The sequence below is a fragment of the Amblyraja radiata genome, chromosome 2, assembly GCF_010909765.2.
Source record: "Amblyraja radiata isolate CabotCenter1 chromosome 2, sAmbRad1.1.pri, whole genome shotgun sequence".
Classification (NCBI taxonomy): Eukaryota; Metazoa; Chordata; class Chondrichthyes; order Rajiformes; family Rajidae; genus Amblyraja; species Amblyraja radiata.
In genome coordinates, this window is record NC_045957.1 from 133091896 (window position 1) to 133105992 (window position 14097).

General features: G+C 41.1%; 1 protein-coding gene across 2 annotated transcripts in view; it reads left to right on the forward strand.

Moving 5' to 3' along the window:
* The window catches only part of LOC116968964 (amyloid beta precursor protein binding family B member 1 interacting protein), a 126808-nt gene extending 119262 nt beyond the window's left edge, over window positions 1–7546 (forward strand). For both annotated transcript variants that reach the window (XM_033015954.1, XM_033015950.1), the window contains exons 13-14: window positions 1606–1682; window positions 5615–7546. In XM_033015954.1, the coding sequence (XP_032871845.1) occupies window positions 1606–1682; window positions 5615–6190 (653 nt within the window). In that variant the 3' untranslated portion in view covers window positions 6191–7546. The remainder of the gene's footprint in view (window positions 1–1605; window positions 1683–5614) is intronic.
* The last annotated feature ends 6551 nt before the right edge of the window (window positions 7547–14097 follow it).

The window sequence follows — 14097 nt, forward strand, 5'->3', positions numbered from 1 at the left end:
TTCCATGCTGAAAGTGCTCCCTCTGACTTTTGTTACAACTGAGTTTAATTTTTCACAGCATTCATTGGAATTGTCGCCACAGTGAATAAGTTCCATTGTCACTTCTAGTTCATAAATTTCATTAATTCACCCTCTTTACCAAAGTAGCCAATATTGACTTGGATCTGAAATCAGTTACAGTTACAATTTAATTTGTATTGAATAAACTTGTAAGTGTACATTTGGTGAAATGACTACTGGCTGTTAAAACAAAGTAAGGACCACAGAATAAATAACAAAAAAACAGGGAAAATATTTGAATATTGTCTGGTCTTCTTGCATGAATCTCCAGTTACATTACCACCGATGATCAACTTTTCTGTGCACATATTGCTGGTGTCTAGCTTTTTACTGGTAACATTGATGAAATAATTGTCAAAGTCATCCTCTTGTAGCTATTGATATAACAACTAACTAATTAATACTTACATATTTCCAAATTGAGCACTCTTGCTGCTCTCTGAGAGAGACCACAAGTAAAAGCTCCTCATCCTTTTTATGGTAGGCCAGGCAAGCATAGAAATGCAAGTCCAATATTACATCAGTCATTAAAACTGATCTGTTGAGAATGCAAACTGGGTCCATTTTGAACTAGAAGTGACAAAGATGACCCATGAAATTATGAAGAACGTTCTGACCCAAAACGTCACCCATTCTTTTTCTCCAGAGATGCTGCCTGACCTGCAGAGTTCCTCTGGCATTTTGTGTCTAACTTTGATATAAACCCGCATCTGGCATTCCTTCCTATACAGGAAATTATTCACTGTGTCGAAAGGTTAGCATACAGAAACATAGAAACATAGAAATTAGGTGCAGGAGTAGGCCATTCGGCCCTTCGAGCCTGCACCGCCATTCAATATGATCATGGCTGATCATCCAACTCAGTATCCCGTACCTGCCTTCTCTCCATACCCTCTGATCCCCTTAGCCACAAGGGCCACATCTAACTCCCTCTTAAATATAGCCAATGAACTGGCCTCAACTACCCTCTGTGGCAGTGAAGATGCTGTGAAAACAATTAAACACAGTTGTAACAAAAGGAGGAACATTTTCAGCATAAAAGAACAGATATTGCAGCATTCATTCATAAAATTAACAGTTCTACAGAAACCATGTAAGATGATGCTTTTCTTACGTGACCTTTACGTTTTCTCTGGAGCGCCCCCCTCCCTCATCCAAAGGTTTTTCTTTCTCAGAAAGCAGGGTAAATGGGTTGCTGTCAGATATCCTCAATGCTTTTCAAAGGTTTGACATCAGGAAAGATTACAGGAAAACCTGAATGGCGTTTTTTTCACCTCTTTGACACTTAATTTACCTCCTCGGTGATTGAGTCTGGGAATTCAACAAAAAAACAGATTAGACCTGTGTACTTCATTTTAATTGCAATATAAAACTAAAATAAAAAAGGCAAAACTTTTTAGTTTCACAGTGTTTTGAATGTTTTGTAAAATAAAGATTTTTGAGCAGATTAAGAGGGAATTATTCGATGCAATAAGTAAGTCCTTGAGTTTGTCTATCTGTTGCTCACCAATTCTTAACAAGCAAATTTTCCATATTGTCATCAAGCTCCTCTTCAAGCAAATGGCCACCCAGGACAAGCCCAGCGACCTCCGAACCCAATTGGAGCCCTGTATAATGAAGAGGTAAGCAAAGTGAAAATCTTGACTGAGATCAATTAATTTTCCTGTTTAATAACAATTTTCTTTGATAACAATCTTTAATAACTATCTTTGATAATCTTATCACTAGAATGCTGAATGGATAGAAACACAAAAAATAGATGCAGGAGTAAGACATTTGGCCCTTCAGCACCGCCATTCAATATGATCATGGCTGATCATCCAAAATCAATACCCCGTTCCTGCTTTCTCCCCATATCCCTTGATTCTGTAGGTTAGGATTAGAAGGTTTCATCTAAAGGAAGAGTTTGGATAGAGTTGGATTGTTTTCTCTAGAATGTCGGAGGTGAGGAGAGACTTGATTGAAGTATATAAAATTATGAGTGGCATGGGTAGGATGGAAAGTCAGAACTTTTTTTCCCCAGGGTAGAAATCTCCACCACTGGAGGGCATAGTTATAAGGTGAGAGGGTTAAGGTAAGTTTAAAAGAGATATGCGGGGCAAGTTATTTTACACAGAGAGTTGTGAGGCAGATGTGATAATGGCATTTAAGAAGCTTTTAGAGAGGCACATGGAAGTACAGGGAATAGAAGGATATGAATCATGTACAGGCAGATTAGATCAGTTGATCATGTTCGGCACGAACATTGTGGGCCGAAGGGCCCGTTCCTGTGCTATATTGTTCTACGTGTAGGAAAGAACTGCAGATGCTGGTTTAAATCGAAGTGCTGGAGTCACTTAGCGGGACAGGCAGCATCTCTGATGAGAAGGAATGGGTGACGTTTCGGGTCAAGACCCTTCTTTTGTTTTATATTCTAACTTTAACTAGTGAGTACATAGATTTCCCCTAAAACTGATTGTGTAGTCTCAATAGTACAAACATTGGCCTGGAAAAATGGACGGTAAAGTGGTACACGGGATCTGCAATGTAAAGCATAATCTTAAGCCATAGTGCTCTTTCAATTAAAGTAACCTTTTTTGCCTAAGCTTTGCCTTCAAACAGGTGATGGGAGAGCAAGCCTCTCGCAACAGACAAGTCCATGCTTGTCTGTTGCCCAGATAATGAGCAGTGTGTGACTACAACCCTCCCATCCTCCATAAAATTAAAGTCTTACCAGTGGGATCACAGACATTGGGGATATCTGTGAGGGTTCCAGGACTTGTTTCACAGGCAGTCTCGCCCATATGATTGCATGTAAAAGCATGAGGTCAACTGTTCATTTCAAATTCACTGACCTCACTTTTGCAGGCTCAAAGCCTGTGCTATATGTGGAGAGGATCATGGCATAATTTACCAGAGATGATGATTTCTTTCTCCAAACTACTGGGTAACAAGTAAAAAATGAGCCCACATCTCAACTTTGTTCTCCACCAGGGGACATCCCTTCTGCAACCATCCACAGGATGGTCATTGAGAGTGACCTGGCTTCAGGCCAGGGGCCCAGCCTTAGACCACCATGTTAGCTCATAATGAAGGAAGACTTCTTCAACGGTCTCCAAGCATGCCTGATGAGAGACATTGAAAAACAGTTATCATATCTATAAATAGATTACAAAATTAAAACATGCTGATTAAAATTAGTCATGGAGTCGTACAGCAAGGAAACAAACCCTTCGGCCCAGCTCATCCATGCCATTGATGAAGCCTTACTTCATCTAAGCTGGCCCCATTTGCCCATATTTGGCCCATTATCCGCTAAATCGTTCCTATCCATGTACCTGTGCAAATGTATTTTAAATGTTGTTAGCGTACCTTCCTGAACCAATTTTTTCTGGCAGCTCATTCCATATATCACTCACCCTCCGTGTAAAGAAGTTACACCTTAGCTTCCTTTTAAATCTTTCCCCTCTCACCTTAAATCTATGCCTTCTAGTTTTTGATGCCCCTTTCCAGAGAAATAAAACTGTGTGCCTTCAACCCATGCAACTCCTCATTAATTTATACATGTCTGTAAGGGCACTGCTCAGTTTCGTACACTCCAAGGAATAAAGTTTTAGCCTGCCCAACCACTTCTTATAACTCAGGCCATCAAATCCTGGCACTAAGTGAATGACAGAGCACTAAGGGCAGTGCAGGACTATATGCAGGACTATATGGGACAGCTCTGTTTCGACGTCTTATGTTGTCGTGTCAGTGCATGTCTGGGATAGATGGGAAATGAATCATACTACTTAGCAAATATTAAAATAACTCCAGGTTCCTGTACAAATGCTCAGCAACTCAGCAATCGACAATAGGTGCAGGAGTAGGTCATTCGGCCCTTCGAGCCAGCACCGACATTTAATGTGATCATTGCTGATCATCCCCAATCAGTACCCCGTTCCTGCCTTCTCCCTATATCCCCTGACTCCGTTATTTTTAAGAGTCCTATCTAGCTCTCTCTTGAAAGCATCCAGAGAACCTGCCTCCACCGCCCTCTGAGGCAGAGAATTCCACAGACTCATAACTCTCTGTGAGAAAAAGGGAAGGGAATTGAAACTAACGCATCATTTTGCCACTTTATAAAGATAAGATTTTCTCTTTAATAAGTTACCACATATACACAGGGACACAAGAAAATAGAAGCAGGAGTAGGCCATCAGGCCTTTCAGGTCCACCTGCCATTTAATAAGATCATGGCTGATCTGTGCTGGCCTCAGCTCCTCTTCCGTGCCCTTTCTCCATTCCCTTCTTTTCCTTGACTTAGCAAATATTAATCCACCTCCATGAAATAATAATAATAATAATAATAATAATAATAATAATAATAATAATAATAATAATAATAATAATAATAATAATAATAATAATAATAATAATAATATATTGTATTGTCATTGCACATAAGTGCAACGAGATTTGGTATGCAGCTTCCATCCGATGTCATAACATAAATAACTAATAAAATTTAGATTTAGATACAACGAGAACATGGTTTGTAAAAAGAACAGTAAAATAGTCAAAACAGTTCAAACAGACTAAAGTGCAGATGTGTCTGTGCGACATGACCATCCGAGGAAGACAGTCCATGGGGGTGGGGGGCACTCAGCAGGGCCGGTTCAGAGCCGCTATAGCTCTGGGAATGAAGCTGTTCCTGAGTCTGGAGGTTCGGGCGTAGAAGGCCTTGTAACGTCTGCCGGAGGGAAGTAGTTTGAACAGTCCATTACAAGGGTGTGAGGAGTCTTTATGGATGGTATATGCTAGAAGGTATAGCTTTAAGCAGAGAGGCCCAAAATTTAAAGGAGATGTGCGGGGCAAGTTTTTGACACAAAGAGTGACGAGTACCTGGAACCTGCTGCGGGGGAGTTGTGGAGGCCGACACGATAGTGGCATCTAAGAGTATTTTGGATAGGCACATGTATATGCAGAGAATGGAGGAATATGGCAAGATATGGATTATTGTGCAGGCAGGTAAGAGTTAGTGTTGGCTTTATGCTTGGCACAGACTTTGTGGGCTGAAGGACATGTTCCTGTGCTGAAGGCAGGTTCGATTTTATCATTTAAAAATAAATTGGATAGGTATATGGACGGGAAAGGAATGGAGGGTTATGGTCTGAGTGCAGGTAGATGGGACTAGGGGAGAATAAGTGTTCGGCACGGACTAGAAGGTCCGAGTTGGCCTGTTTCCGCGCTGTAATTGTTATATGGTTATATGATCCAGCTTCCACCACCCACCAGGGTAGAGATCAGCATAATCCAAATACTAAACCTGGCCCAGGATGAATGGCACTGAGTTATAGGAAGTAAAGGAAAACTAAAATCTTAGCCAAGCCAGGAAAAGGAGTTAACTGAGGAGTTGCTAAATAATAACATTATTACTTAGGAAAATGAAAATTCAGCCATGATCGCAGTGAATGGCGGTGCTGGCTCGAAGGGCCGAATGGCCTCCTCCTGCAACTATTTTCTATGAAAACAACTACAATCAATGTTTGTTGTGCGAGTGGCTCATAAAATAACATGTATTTTTGATTTTAAGGTGAAGACGACGAAAGATATTGATACCTTCCTCCCGCCACCACCTGCACAAATAATGTTTCAAGGCCCTAACGATTTTGATGAAGAGGATCTCCCACCTCCTCCTCCTCCATCCTTTGAACCTCCCCCTCCGGCTTTCAAAGCTCCTCTAAGTGCAGCATCACCATCCAAGCCAAAGCTCTTCTCGAGGCCTCCTCCAACACCTGTCCGATATGCTCCATCAGCAGCACCACCTCCAACCCTACTCAAACGGAAAAATTCAGGTGCGAAAAATGTCCTCTTTACGGATTTACCACCACCGCCACCGGATCCAGAGAGTTTACCAGAGCTGCCTCCAGATTTCCTGCCGCCTCCTCCTCCTTGCTTTAACAGCACTTCAGGTGGAGGGCCGCCACCTCCACCTCCACCCCCTCCTCCTCCTCCTGCTTCAGCTCCAGCCACCTATGCCGCAAAAATAGTCGTGCCAAAGAGGAGTGAAAACAGCTACAATTCTAGACCTGTTGTCTCAGACAAGCCAGACCTTATGTCAGATCTCATGAAAGTCTTACAGAAAAAAAGAGCGGCACTGAATGAATAAGTACAAGCAGTTTCAAAACAAAGCTTTGAGTTCGTACTAAACAATTTACCAAAATGTTTTACGTTATTTTAAGAGAGAGAACTGAAATTCTATCAAAGGGCAAATCTAGCTTGGTAAGGTCCTCTTTTCAATTTCTCTCACTGATTTAGTTGAACTCATGGCCCCACTATTGAAACATGTTGTTGTATGATTGATGGCGATGTTTAAAGTGTGATCTCCAGTTTAGAAGGATGTGAAACAGGAAGAGTTTGGACTCCTAACGGCCATAATTTGGGTATGTACAGAGATCTTACCCTCGCCGGGATTGTGGTCAAACAGCTCACAAACCATCTCCAGATTCACATGAAGAATTTCTGTTCGGACAAGTTAATAAAAAGGATTTATCAGATGCAACAAATACATTCTTCTTCATTCTCAATACAGTAGAGCAAAACAAAGAACAAATTAAGTGCCTTGGTGAAAATGGCTACCAACCATGGATTTTGAACTTTCTTGGTTCCAATTCTTTCTAGTTAATGGTCCAAAAGTTTGTGTTTGTAAAATTGAACAGTGATACAGGAGGCAGAGTTTTCAGGCAATTTACCATTTTAGTAGATACCCACTGTTTCATTATTGGCCAACATACAATGCAGTTTTGAATTTGACTAACACCCTACTGAGAAGAAACTCAACCAGTCTCACCAAATTTTCTGTGTTCATAGTGTCTACAATCTTCGGAAACTAAAACTCTATAATGAGTATATTTTCATTATTGTTATTAAAATTTTATAAATAGTATACCATGGCTACCATGACTATCGAAGGGCCGAATGGCCTACTCCTGCACCTATTTTCTATGTATACCTAATGTACTGCACATTTCAGAGAGAATTCTGAATTTTCCTTTCTTCTGTTTTAAGAATGATTTTACCACTCACAGAATCTGATTTCCACACATGGAGCAGCTACTGTTGATGGGAATATCCGATTAAAGCTAATATTCATGGCATTACAATTAGTGTATGAAAAGGTTCCCAATAGTAAATCTTACATGGTTTCCTGATAAGTCGAGACTGCAGAAGTCTTCACTGAAATGCTGGGTGTCAGTACGAATGGTCCTGGGAACTGGGAAATTTTATGACTCGGACTTTTATGGCACCAATCAAAGCAATTCTATTCTATTGGGGATGCCACAATATCCTATTAATATTATCATCTCAATGTGAGCAGCAAAGCTGAATGAAATCTGCACCTTGAACAGTCAAGTTTACTTTGCAAAGGAAAGGTAGCCCTGACAATCCACAGCTCTTGCAGCTCTGACCCCCGACTATTATCTGAATGGTGGCCGATTAGGAAAAGGGGAGATGCAACGAGACCTGGGTGTCATGGTACGCTAGTCATTGAAAGTAGGCATGCTGGTGCAGCAGGCAGTGAAGAAAGCGAAAGGTATGTTAGCATTCATAGCAAAAGGATTTGAGTATAGGAGCAGGGAGGTTCTACTGCAGTTGTACAGGGTCTTGGTGAGACCACACCTGGAGTATTGCGTACAGTTTTGGTCTCCTAATCTGAGGAAAGACATTCTTGCCATAGAGGGAGTACAGAGAAGGTTCACCAGACTGATTCCTGGGAAGTCAGGACTTTCATATGAAGAAAGACTGGATAGACTCGGCTTGTACTCGCTAGAATTTAGAAGATTGAGGGGGGATCTGATAGAAACTTAAGGGGTTGGACAGGCTAGATGCAGGAAGATTGTTCCCGATGTTGGGGAAGTCCAGAACAAGGGATCACAGTTTAAGGATAAGGGGGAAATATTTTAGGACCGAGGTGAGAAAAACATTTTTCACACAGAGAGTGGTGAATCTCTGGAATTCTCTGCCACAGAAGGTAGTTGAGGCCAGTTCATTGGCTATATTTAAGAGGGAGTTAGATGTGGTCCTTGTGGCTAAGGGGATCAGGGGGTATGGAGAGAAGGCAGGTACAGGATACTGAGTTGGATGATCAGCCATGATCATATTGAATGGCAGTGCAGGCTTGAAGGGCCGAATGGCCTACTCCTGTACCTATGTTTCTATGTTTCTATGTCTGTGTGGTTAGTGATGGACATATTCACTCGAATGACAACAAGTCACCAAATTAATATGGAAACACCTGCCACAAGAAATTACTCATGCTCTCTATATTCATCCCTACAACCTAAGGACCCCTGAGCAATGTTGCAGATCCATTTCTTTTCATATATATGTATCTTTAAATGGGGCTTTTCTATGTTCTCTATTGTGGAGCCAATTACACCTGTTAGGATGCCACCACCTAGACCAGATATGCTTAGCTTGCTGATCTCCAGAAAGGGTATCAACTGAAGAAGTGAACCAGGAACTATCAGCAGCCACAGACATACCAAGCACAAATGCTGCCATAAGGGTTATTAGTTTACCAAAGAGTTGTAGAGAGCTTGTACCGTGCACAAAGCTGACTGAAATTCTTAGCATAAGAGTCCTTGCAATTTTCCAGTGGCCTTTGGTAGGTTCCCATCAGGCCTTATGTTGGAAATACTGAGGAGGTCAAATGTAACTTTGGTTGGAACTAGATATTATGGTACAACTAAAATACAATTCTAATATTTTAAAGGTATTCTAATATGGGAATAGGACAATGTTGGAATTTGGGAAAAGAGAGAGACAACAGCCAAGAGTCTTTGCATTAAAACTGAAAAGTCTGCCCTATGCCTCCATGAAGTGTATGAGGGTGTGAAAAATTAGTAAATGTTTTGTACATAAGTATGAAAGAATGATAAGAATAAGTAATTCCAGAGATAACATTTGACGTACTTGATCACGCTCCTCTTCCAGCTGCGCCACTGTGCCACCCAGAAATCTGTAGACGGAGCATTTTGCTTAATAGATAAAGTGGATATAATTCACTGTGCTATACCCACTTCTGTCAATTTTGTTCCATTGAAGGTAAAAATATTCAATAACCTACAATTCTCCACGTACTTTGAATTGCCATTTCCACTGTTTTAACAGAAAATAAAAAGTTATAGATTCCCTGTGACTCTAGGTACCTTCCCACAGTGGGTTATAGTGTCCACGGGTCATAAATCCCACCAGATTTTACTAATCAGCATAAAGAGAACTCATTTAGGCAATGTACATAGAACAGTACAGCTGAAACAGACCTTTTGGTCACAATATCTGTGCCAAACTGTGGCTAAAGGGATCAGGGGGTATGGAGTGAAGGCAGGTACAGGATACTGAGTTGGATGATCAGCCATGATCATATTGAATGGCGGTGCAGGCTCGAAGGGCCGAATGGCCTACTCCTGCACCTATTTTCTATGTTTCTAAACATGTTGCCAAATCAACTCTTAACTGTCTGCACATAATCTATATCCCCCAATTCCCTGCATATCCACATGCCTATCTAAAAGTCCCTTACATGCCACTATTATAACTACCTCCATCCTCAGCAGCAAGTTCCAGGCAATTGTTTAAAAGATCTTGCCCTGCACATCTCCTTTAAACATTGCTCCTCTCACCTTAAAGCAATGCCCTCTAGTATTTGGTATTAACACTCTTGGAAAAAGATTCTGACTGTCTGGTCTATCTATGCTGCCTATAGTGTTATGTAGTTCTATCAGGTCTCCCCTCAACTTTCATGTCCCAGAGAAAACAATCCAAGTCGCTCCAACCTCTCACTGTAGCTAATCCCCCCTCACCCAGGCATCATTCTGGCAAACCTCCTCTGCACCCTCTCCATAGCCTTCCTCTAATTGGACAACCAAACCTGCATGCAATACTCCAGATGATACCTAACTAAAGTCCTAGAAAGCAGCATCATGACTTCCTGAAATACTCAATGCCTTGACGAATGAAGGCATGTGTCCATATGCCTTAAGCCCCTGTCCCACTGTATGAGGTAATTCAAGAGTTGTCCCGAGTTTAAAAATAAATCGGACTCGTGGTAAGTACGCAGAATGTACTTACAAGGAACGTTGGAGCTCGGGACGTCTCTTCGCGGCTCATAACGCTAACGGCAGGTACCCAGGAAACGCGGTAAACTCGTGAAGATTTTTTAACATTGTGAAAAATGTCCACGAGAGCCCCGAGTACCCACGAGCAGCCATTACCATAATTCTCCGTGTTGGAATCAGGGGAAACTCGGGAGAACTCTTGAATTACCTCGTACAGTGGGACGGGGGCTTTACCACCCTATCTACTTGTTACCACTCTACCAAAAGTGTGACAGCAGCAGCAATTAAACTTTGACCTAGAAGGGCATTGCCTATTAAGATGATAGCAATAGTAAGTTATAGGAGTAGTATTAGGCCATTCGGCCCATCGAGTCTACTCCGCCATTCAATCATGGCTGATCTCTGCCTCCTAATCCCATTTTCCTGCCTTCTCCCCATAACCCTTGACACCTGTTCCCATTCCCTGGATCTCATTTGGTAAAGGAGTAATGCCCTAAATCAGGCCTTATTATGAACAGCTGTTCCTTGTCTTCATGGAAATGTAATATTTCTTAAACAAATTTTGGGACAATTATTTGAAAATGCCTCAACAATGTAATTTTCTGTGAGTGTAATAGCTTTGTGTTACTATTATTGCCAGTGTTTATGTGAATAAAGGCACCATTCATGCTCCTTCTCTGAGAAACTCATTACAGACATTGATTTTTGTGATAAGGAATACAAGTGTCGTAGTAACTCAGCGGGACAGGCAGCATCTCTGGAGAGAGGAATGTGTGACGTTTTGGGTCAAGACTCTTCTTCAGTTTCCAGCTTGTTGTGTCTATCTTCGGTTTAAATTAGCATCTGCAATTCCTTCTTACACAAGAGTCAAACATTATGAAGCTTTAAGCGCAGGATGACAGACAAATAGCAGAAGGAGCAGGAGCATTCAGTCATTTGTGCCTGCTCTATCATCCATTAGGATCATGGCTGATCATTTATCTTAATACCAGATTCCAATTATTTCTTTATACTACTTGATGCTCACTTTGCTGACAAATTTATCTTCTTTTTTCTTAAACATCTTCAACGATTTAGTCTTCTCAGTTTTCTGTGGATCGCGCATATTTATCACCCTCTCAATGAAGAACTGGAGGAGTGCTCTTCCCACTCAATCCTAAATGTCTTGTTTACTCTTGAGAGAGCAACCTCTGGCTCTATCACAAACACGGGGAATTCCCGGGATGGCGGGAATGTCATATGTTGATAGAATGGAGCGGCTGGGCTTGTACACTCTGGAATTTAGAAGTATGAGAAGGGATCTTATTGAAACATATAAGATTATTAAGGGATTGGACACGCTAGAGGCAAGAAACATGTTCCCGATATAGGGGGAATCCAGAACCAAGGGCCACAGTGTAAGAATAAGGGATAGGTCATTTAGAACAGAGATGAGGAAAAACATTTTCACCCAGAGAGCTGTGAATCTGTGGAATTCTCTGCCTCAGAAGGCAGTGGAGGCCAATTCACTGGATGCTTTCAAGAGAGAGTTAGATAGAGCTCTTAAAGATAGCGGAGTCAGGGGATATGGGTAGAAGGCACGAACGGGGTACTGATTGAGGATGATCAGCCATGATCATATTGAATGGCGGTGTTGGCTCAAAGGGACGAATGGCCTACTCCTGTATCCATTGTCTATTGTCTAATTTAAACATGTGAAGAATGAAATAAAATACCAGAGCAAAAGGCTACAGACTTTTGGTTGTTGAGTGGAGCTACTGCTCATGGAAAAAAGCTGTTTTTATATCTGGCTGTGGCAGCTTTAACAGTCTGGAGTTACTTTGCAGGTGCATCTTAATCTTCTGGATCAGCCTATCACGTCAAATACCTACTAAAGTGCATGTTGAAATCAACCCTTAAATTGAGAAATCTATCTCACCTCTTTACCAATTGCCAATAATCCCTTGTTTAAACCGTCTACTTTAGACAAGGCGTTTGTACAATGGGAAAGCTTAGGAATTAAAGAGCTGGGAGACCTTTGCGAGATGGGGACCTTCCTCTCGTTTCAAGAATTAGTTGAAATATCATCTGAAAGGTAGTCATTACTTCAGATACCTTCAAATACGAGACTATGTGAAAATACACGCAAGATTGTCACTCCATGGGTCCAGATATACTAGATGAATGCATGAATAGAAATGCGGATTCAAATAAGTTAATATCGTACTTCTATAATACCCTTTTAAATTTACATATCCCATTGTCGGAAATAATTAGGCGAGTTTGGGAAGGCGAATTGGGTTTAACAATTTCAAAGGGTAGTTGGCAGGAAAGTCTTCTATATATACACACAACTTCTGTTCTCTTAATGTTAGGCACTCACTAATACAATTTAAAATACTGCATAGACTCTATTTTTCAAAGTCTAAATTGAATAAGATCTTCCCAAATGCCTCTCCTATCTGTGATAAATGTCTCCTCCAAGAAGCGACTATAACCCATTCTTTTGTTTCCTGTATAAAATTACAAAACTTCTGGAGGGGAATCTTTGATATCTTTTCCAAAATACTTAAAACAAAATTGGATCCCGACATAAAATTGATCACAATAGGTATGTCAGAGGCCTGTTCTGAGCTAACGATATTTCAAAGACATTTTCTTAACCATGGCCTGATAACGGCGAAAAAATTAATACTTAAATTTTGGAAACAGACAACAGTCCCTACAGTGAAGATGTGGATCACAAACATGTCCGAGACACTACATTTGGAAAAAATTAGGCTTGTCTTGGCGGAAAAACCAGATCAATTTCTCAAGACATGGACACCCTTCACTGAATTCTTACATCAATAACATGGTGCAACACAAATTTAAATTTAAATCCGATACTGGGTTGGGTGAGGTGGGCGGGTTGGGTGAGGTGGGCGGGGGGGACGGGGTGGGTGAGGTGGGTGAGGTGGGCGGGGTGGGCGGGTGAGGTGGGCGGGGTGGGTGGGTGAGGTGGGCGGGGGGGACGAGGGGCAAGGTATATCTCCACCTTTCTTTTTCTTTTTTCTTATTTCTATATCTTTCTGCCACACTACTTTGGTAGTTTAGGGGTCTTTCTTTTGTTCTTTTTCGATCTATCTTTTCACTTTCTAATTTTTTCCTTTCTTGTTTCCTTTTTCTTTCCTTTTTTATTTTTTTATTTTCATAGTTTAGGTTATAAGGTTAAAAATGAAGCTGTACAATAATTGTATAATTTTAGATGCCGAATGTTTTATCTTTGTACAATTGCTTCTAATAAAAATAAATATTTAAAAAATTTAAAATAATAAAAAAAAGTCCATGTAGTCCACTGCGTTTAGGTTAATGAACTGAGGTACAGCGAAAAACTTTGTGTTGCATGCTAGAACAGGTCCAAACAGATCAGATATACCATACATAGATACAATCAGTTCAAATGGATAGAGCAAAGAGGATATAGATTGTAGAATATAGTTCTCAGCATTGTAATACATCAGTTCCATAGACAAAGTCCAATGCCCTCGATGGGGTAGTGGTGAAATGAACAGCAGCTTATGGAATGAACGTTCAGAAGCCTAATAACAGAAGGGAAAAAGCTATTCCTGAGTATGCTGGTGTACACTTTCAATCTTCTGTACCTTCTGCCAGACAGCAGGAAGAAGAAAGGAATGGGACAGGTCTGATTATGTTTGCTGCTTTTCCAAGGCAGAATGAAGTGTAGATGGAGTCAATGGTAAGACGTTTGGGCTGTGTGGTGGATTGGGCTACATATATAACTCTGCATGGTTTTGCGATCTTGGGCAGAGCTGTTTCTAAACCAAGCTGTGGTGGAACATGACCATATGCTTACTATGGTGCATCTGAGGAAATTTGGCATATCTTCAGTGAGTCCTGCAAACTTCTACAATCTCCTCAGGCAGTAGAATGTTGGTTTGCATCAATGCGGTTGATCCATGTCGGATCTCTGGTA